The 8307-nt window shown below is 33.5% G+C and overlaps 1 protein-coding gene across 7 annotated transcripts in view; it reads right to left on the reverse strand.

Annotated features, from left to right (window-relative positions):
- Positions 1-8307, reverse strand: part of LOC106880501 (microtubule-associated serine/threonine-protein kinase 3) — a 260570-nt gene that overhangs the window by 101395 nt on the left and 150868 nt on the right. For 6 of the 7 annotated variants that reach the window (XM_052970660.1, XM_052970661.1, XM_052970659.1 and 3 more), the window contains exon 8: positions 5881-5895. The exons of the other annotated variant lie outside the window; for it this stretch is intronic. In XM_052970660.1, the coding sequence (XP_052826620.1) occupies positions 5881-5895 (15 nt within the window). The remainder of the gene's footprint in view (positions 1-5880; positions 5896-8307) is intronic. 7 annotated transcript variants of the gene reach the window in all.

Genomic DNA, 8307 nt, shown 5'->3' on the forward strand with positions numbered 1-8307 from the left:
ATATATATATATATATATATATATATATATATATATATATATATACACATACACACAAAAAGTAAATATTTATCTGAAACATAACTACACTAAATGTGAGTGATTCTGTATGCATGACATTTCCCCATGTACACAAAGGAATGCTTAGAAAATTATCTTGAAATTATCATTGTTTGGGGTTTAATCTTTCCAGAGTTCCTCTGGCCAATAATAGTTTTTCTAGTAAAGCGAGACGATAAAGACAGTTGTGCCATGTTAGTTTTTAGTGAAGTGTACTCGTTATGGTAATGGTATGATGATGGTGGTGGTGGTGGTGGTGGTGATGGTACAGGGTGGAGATAAGTTAACCACCTGGTAAGTGGCAACATTTGCTACACCCACTTAAGAAAAGCAATGAGTCAACAGAACAGCACTGCTTATATGCAACATATTATTATCATTATTATCATTATGACTTTTGGGGGGGAGACACGATCACCGTTAACATCACTGCAGGAAATTACAAGGAAAAAAAAAGAATGAAAATAAGTTTTTGTTTGTTTATTTTAAAGAGTAAATCTAATGGAAAGGGCGTGGTGGTTATATATGTATATATGTGTGTGTGTGTGCATGTATATATATATATATATATATATATATATATGCATGCATATATATACATGTACACATACATACATATACATGTACATATGCATGTATATATATGTATATATACATGTGTGTATGTATGCATGCATGTGTGTGTGTGTGTATATATATATATATATATATATATGCACACGTATGTGGGGGGGGGCTTGTGTGTAGAGAGAGAAAGGGGGGAAGGAGAGAGAGGAAAAGAAGAGAAAATGCTGTTGGGTAAATTGTAACAGCAGAAACAGGAAAGCTGAAGACATCAAAACTGACGAACCAGGCAAGTAGTTGGCGTGGCACAGACAAATTGATAGAAGTTTGCAATTTATACAATATAAATAGAGAAGGTCTCATCAAATATCAGAGAAACTTGAGTTAAGCATTAGTTTCCAGCCAGGAAATCTCCAATTCAAAGCAATAATTTATTAAAAACAAATTTACTTTCTTTCTTATGCAATTTCTTGCTTTTTTTCTCTCTTTTATTTTTTAAATCTTATATTTGTTTTATTTTCACTTTTAACCCTTTCATAACAATATTTATTTTTAAATATACTGCCTTTGAATAAATTTTGCAAATAAGGAAGAATTTATCAAAATAACTTAATTGTTCTTAACTCTTCACCTGGAAAATTAAATTTCATGGTTATTCTAGTAACGATGTTAAATATCTACCAGTAATTAAAATTGGTATTTTCAGTAGGTCATATTGTCTCAATAAATTTGAGATATCTCAATAGAAAATAGTTTAAAATTATTTTCTGTTGAGATATGTCAAGTTTATTGTCAACAAAAGATAAATTGGTATACAAGTTGGTATTTTCTACAGTTAAGTGTAATGAAATCTTGAGTGGATATATCTGATTTCCACAGTAAAAGGAATAAGCTAGTGTTTGAAACATAAATTAACATGAAATTCTAAAGGAAGGTTTTAATTTAGATCACTTTAAAACAGGAAGTATGTAATGGAAAACCAAGAGACACCTCAGGTGAGTTTCTATGAAAAAGGTTGAAGGTTTCTAAAAGCCAATTTTAATTTTCAGAGTTTAACAAACAACTTGATTTGAGACTGTTCATGGAAAGTGAAGTAGCAATGAAGTGGGAGAGGTGTCTAGCCATTTAATAACACAGAAAACTGTTAAATTCATTTAAAAAAAACGAGAACCTATAGAATAAGTACTAGGCTTCCAAAGAATAAGTCCTGGGGTCAATTTGTACAACTAAAAAGCGGTGCTCCAGTATGGCCATAGTCAAATGACAAACAAATACAAGAATATATATATATATATATAAGCCTGGTACTTATTCTATTAGTGTCTTCTAGGTTATGGGGACTTAAAAACACCATCACTGGTTGTCAAGAGGTGGTAGAACAAACACACGATGGGCTTCTTTCACTTTCTATCTACCAAGTCCACTCACGAGGCTCTAATTGGCCCAAGTAGAATACACTTGCTCAAGGTGTCATGCAGTGGTACTGAACCCGAAACCATGTGGCTGGGAAGCAAGCTTCATACTACACAGTGATGCCTGTGCCTATATATATATATATATATATATATATACATACATACATATAGGCACAAGCATTGCTCACTCTCTCTCATATATATATATATATATATATATATATGGAGAGAGAGAGAGAGATAGAGAGTACTTGAAGACAGTTAGAAAGTAGACTGATTGAAACAGTGTGGATAGAAGCAGAAATGCTGAAGTAATAATTCTAAGAAATTTAGAATATTTTGTAAAAAAAAAAAAAAAAAATTTGCAACATAATCCTTCATCTAAATCTAATGATTCAGTCATTCAGAACTGTGTGCATGTTTAATGGGGACTAGCTAATCACTAAAATACTTTCACATCACATTTATCATATTTGCATTCATTGCATGATCTATGAATATAGGGAGTCTATGTGGTCGCTAAACCTGTTAGAAACAGCAGCAAAATTTCCCTCAAGTCATCATTCTTTCCAACCAATTATTGTCTTCATAAAGGATATGTTGAATAATATGATCCAAGCTTCACTGCACAGATGAAAACAATTGGATGATCATGGTAGGAAAGTCTTTTGGTTATAGGTCAGCTTGATTAGGCTTGACCTGGAGTTAAACACCAAGAACAACAGCATCATATAATGTCTTATAAATAAGATCACATTCATGTTCTCCATTATAATATTCAGCACATACTATTTCTGTACCAGATATTGAGGCTTGTGGTTTAGGAGAGGTGGTCATGGTAAATAGATCACTAAAGTAAACAGGTCTTATTGCTATGCAATGAATGCAACACCAGAAGAATTTAAGTGAAATTTTTCAAGAACAATGGACTGGCATTTTAATTCCTCAGCCATTAACATTTCATAATGGTACTTGCTCCACCATTGTGTGTGTGTGTGTGGGAGAGAGAGAGAGAGTGTGTGTGTGTATATATGCATGCATATATGTATGTATCTATGAATGTGTTTGTATGTATATCTAAGCATTTTTGTGTATTTATGTATGCTTGGATATATACATGTATGTGCATTTGTGTGTGTGTGTGTGTGTGTGTGTGTGTGTGTGTGTGTGTGTATGCATGTACATATATATGCATACATTCATGGATGTGTGTGTATATATATATATATATATCTATGTATTCATGAATATATATGTAAGGTTTGTATGTATGTATGCTTCTATATATGCATGCATGCATATAAACATGAAGCTTCAAGGAAACTTTTCAACAGCAAGATAAGAATACCACTAAACTTTGGGTTTATGAATAGGAATAATTAGAGAAACTTTGAGATTAATGATAAAGACTCAGTAAAATTTTTTGAAATTACAATTAATGAATCTTTAAGAATGAATCGGTAGATCAATATTTTAAATCTCACTGTTCTGTATGCATGTGATAATTTATTAATAGTGTGGCAGACATAGGCATGCATCAGCAAATAATTCATTTGTTGATTTCTATAAGATCCATCACCCATTTAGGTTCACTGACCCAGGAGTGACTTAATCGAGGAGACACAAATAGGTTGAAACACCACAGTATCTCAAAGTTCCCATATGTCAGTGAAACAAGTGTTTGTATCAAGAATGGGCAAATGTTTTCAAGAAGCAGGCCTCATGAGACATGGCTCATCAGCAGGCAGGCCACACTACTAAAAAGATTCAAAGTAATTTTGCATTAAGGTATGCCATTCAGAAAGTCCTGTGGTCTGCAGTCTACCCATTAACTAATGTAGATGGCTATGATGGTGGTGGTGATGGTGGAGGTGTCGGTAGCAGTGGCTTTGATGGTGGTGATGGTGCTGGCTTAGATGATGGTGGTGGTGGTTTGAGTTGGTGATGTACTGCTTGTGTAGATCAGGCATGTGAAACCGTTTTCAAAGTTGCAGTTTATATCATGACTTTTCCAAGATCCTTAGTGATAGAAATGAAGTGATACAGCTTCAAGAAAAACAGATAAACTGGACTGCTAATTCAAACAAAATAGAGACAGAACTTACCACAAACACATTTAATGGGTCTATAAATATATATATCCATTCCTTTGTTTTTAAAGAAAATTTATACATCCTATTTCACTTAAGATTAGTGTTTCTTAACATGGGCAGTAGTGCCTCCTTGGAAGTGTCATCAGTTCACAAGAGGGACAGCAAATCAAAAGGGCACAAAGAAAGCACTGAGTGTTTAGAGGGGCTGTGATTTTTCTGAGAAATAAAATATTTAAACCAAGTACAATACATAGATCTTATACACATTTTCAGAAAAATCTTCATTGGGATTAAAAAACGAACAGGACATTTTGTTATCAGTGATCAGTAAACATAAATGATGATGAGGCAAATTCCACTATAAATTCGTTATGTACATCCTCACCTTCTTCAACAATTTCCATAAAAATTTAACATTGGGTACACTAGTTCAGACAAATATCTAAAATGAGGTACATGCTGGGTTGGGAAGGAATAAGATAATATGAATAGACCATTGTGCAAAATCAGCTTCTGTTTAATTCTTATTTCATTTTTTATTTTTGTAAAACATGATTCAGTGAAAGGGACCACAAGATATGAAGGGTGAGGAACCACAGTCTCTTTAGACTTGTGGTTCTCAACCAGGGTCCATATACGATTTTTGGGAGGGTTCATGCAAGCAAAGTAGAAAATTGGGCATCCACAGTAGTATTTTATAGGGCCATGAAAAGTTTTGCTTTTATATGTATTTATTGCAATAGACAGCTAGGTTTCTTTTTCAAATGTTTCTGGTCACTGAAACATGTTCTCTCAGAGAGTGCTATTTCAAACCTACACAAGTGACCATGTAAAAAAACAGTATAGGAATTTTGAAAGATATATCTATAAAATCAGCTTTTAAACACTGAGTGGTTATAGGGGTCCATCAGAATAACATACTAAGCAAAGGGGTCCACAGTTAAAAAAAAAAACTGTTGGAAATCACTGCTTTAGACCATAAAATACAAGCACATCAAAATAGTTACTGATAGAGATAAAAGGTAGCAACTTTGAAAGTTATTTCCAAGCTAATAATATTAATAATTCTTTCTATGATAGGTACAAGACCTGAAATTTTGGGAAAGGGAATTAGTCAATTACATTGACTCCAGTGTTCAACTGTACATATTTCATTGACCCTAAAAGATGAAGGGCAAATTTTACCACAACAGAATTTTAGCTTAGACTGTAAAGATAGTAGAAATGCCACTAAGAATTTTGTCAGGAGTGCCAATGAATCTTCCAACTCACCACCATAATAATAATAATAATAATAATAATCCTTTACTTTAGGCACAAGGCCTGAAATTTTGGGGTAGGGGTTAAGTTGTTTACATCAACCCCAGTACTCAACTGGTACTTATTTTATTGACCCCAAAAGAATGAAAGGCAAAGTCAACCTCAGTGGTATTTGAACTCAGAATGCCACTAAGCATTTTGTCCAGTGTGCACATGATTCTGCCAGCTCGCTGCCTAACAATAATAGTTTGCTATTTCTATAACTAAACTCTGAATTATGGCCATAAAATTACACATAAAAGTGAATTGGAATTGCAAACGGAAGGCGAGAAGTAAAAGAATTGGACTGGATTACAAAGAATGGGGTGGGTACTGAGGAATGAGAGTAGCAGAGGGTCATAAAAGAGAGATAGAGAGAGAGAGGAAGAGAGAGATGAGAATAAGGAAAAAAGAAACCTAAAGTGGAATGGTGCATAATTCTTACTTACGAGGAGGCCTGAATGCTAGAAATACAAAGAAAGGAAGAAACTTGTGAAATATATTGATTACAATCTTGTTTTGGAAGACAAAAGAGAGAAATAATTTAGGATGTAGGGGAAGATAAAAAGAATGCATGTGTTAAATGTTGAGAGATATTTGATAACATGTAAGAAAGATATATATAAATTAATAATAATAATAATAATAATAATAATAATGGGTTCAAATTTGGTACAAAGTCAACAATTTTAGGGTGAGAGGATAAGTTAATTACCCTAGTGCTTAACTGGCACTTATTTTATCGACCCTGAAAAGCTAAAAGACAAAGTCAACCTCGGTGGAATTTGAACTTAAAATGTAAGAAACCAAAAGAATTGCCACTTAGCATTCTGTCCAATGACCTAATGATTCTGCCAACTTGCTACCTTAACAGCAACAACAATAATAATAAAAATAATAATAATAACAATAAGCTGCAACATAACCAATCAGATATCACTCTCCTATGGTAGGTGTCCAAAGATTGGAGCTTGATCAATGTAGCCATACCTGCAGACCAGGATATTGCAATGATGGAGAATGAGAAAATCATGAAGTACCAAGACCTAGCATTGGAAGTGAAATGTGTCCATAGAGCTTCAGAAGTGAGTGCAGTACTTATTGTGATCAGTGCACTTGTCAGCATCTCAAAGAAAGCAATATACTGGCATCAAAAGCTGCAAATACCAAACTTCATAAGCAGTACTCAGTTGGCAGTAATACTTGGAACAGCACAATTGAGAAAAATGTTGTATCTTTAAGCTGCAGAATGGAGCTGAAATGTGATATAGATAACTCAGGAGAAGATAGGATAATCTATAATACATGAAAAGTCAGTTTGAATCTTGCTTGCTTGCAATGTTACCCAGCCAAACTGGCGCATAATGGGAAAATACTATGAATTAAGTTTACCCTGAAATGTGAAAACGAACAGAATAAAACAAGTTTCATGTAAATCAGACAGATAGTTTACGAGATATTAGAGGTTTTCGGGTATAAATACCCGAAACACTGCATAATGAAAAAATATTCCGAAGATAATCTTAATCCTGAAAGGGAAGAAACCCTTATCTTTTGATTAGACACACTGACATGACTGCAAAAAAATTACAAGTTTTTTTTTACAGTAAATGTTTCTATTTTCGCTTTTGTTAAACACAATATTTTAATCATTTAGAAATATTTTTAAGTGAATGTGATTTCAAAAATGTAAGTAGTTTGTACAGTATTTATATTTTAGCTTTCTTTAAACAGACAATGTTTTAGTGTTTTTTAAATTATTTTCAAGTGAATACCATTACAAAAATTTCTTTTGGCATGTATAAAAAATATTTCAAAGTGAAAATAACTTTAAAAATATGGTAAATACTTCATAAAAGACCCATTCGTAACCTTAGTGTGAAATAGTATTTTCCCATAGGTTTTTTTCAAGTGCATTCAATGCATCTCATCTCCAAAGATTTGGCTGCTATTTCTGGCACGCCCTGCTACCATGTAACAACTATTTGTGATAAAGGACCCGAATACCTGTTATGTGGTTGCAGGGCTGCAAGAAATAGCAGTTAAATCTTTCCTTTTCAGGGGAAAGAGCCATTTACGTGTGATTTCAATGTAACATTCATTGAAAGAGTGTGAAATAAACTGGAAAAGAAAAAAAACCATGAAACAAAACTCCGTTGCTGGGAAACTCAGAGTTTCCCGGTGACCCAATAGGTTACAGGTAGTCTTGTAAATAATAATAATAATAGGTGGAAGGCCTCCAATTTGGAGTAAACAAACATTTGGCTAAATTTTCATCAATACTTGACCCAATACTTCTTTTATTGATGTGAGAATATTGAAAAGTATGCAGGAATTGAACTGAAAATGTAAAGGCATGTATTTTTATTTCAAAATGTTTAACTTCTATACAGATAAGGTAGTTTAATGAAGGGTGTTTATTTCCTTTAGCGATGTGTGTGTGTGTGTGTGTGTGTGTGTGTGTGTGTGTGTGTGTATATATATCATCATCATTTAGCATCCATTGTCCATGCTAGTATGGGTTGGATGGTTTGACCAGGGCTGATAAGTTGAGGGGCTGCACCAGACTCCAGTCTGATTTGGCATAGTTTTATGGCTGGATGCCCTTCCTAGAGCCAACCACTCTGAGAGTATAATGGGTGCTTTTGCCTGCCACCAGCACAGGTGCCAGTTGCATGACACCAGTATCTGCCATGACTAAAATTTCTGTTGGTTTCATGGGTTTTTCTTCTCAAGCACAGAATATTGTATCTTTAGTAGAAAGGATTATTATTATTATTATTATTATTATTATTATTATTATTATTCAAACCCAGTAAATGTTTTGCACTGAAATACATTCTTGTTGTACTTGCGAAATATCTATTCAATGTATC

Source organism: Octopus bimaculoides, chromosome 9 (genome assembly GCF_001194135.2).
Source record: "Octopus bimaculoides isolate UCB-OBI-ISO-001 chromosome 9, ASM119413v2, whole genome shotgun sequence".
Taxonomy (NCBI): Eukaryota; Metazoa; Mollusca; class Cephalopoda; order Octopoda; family Octopodidae; genus Octopus; species Octopus bimaculoides.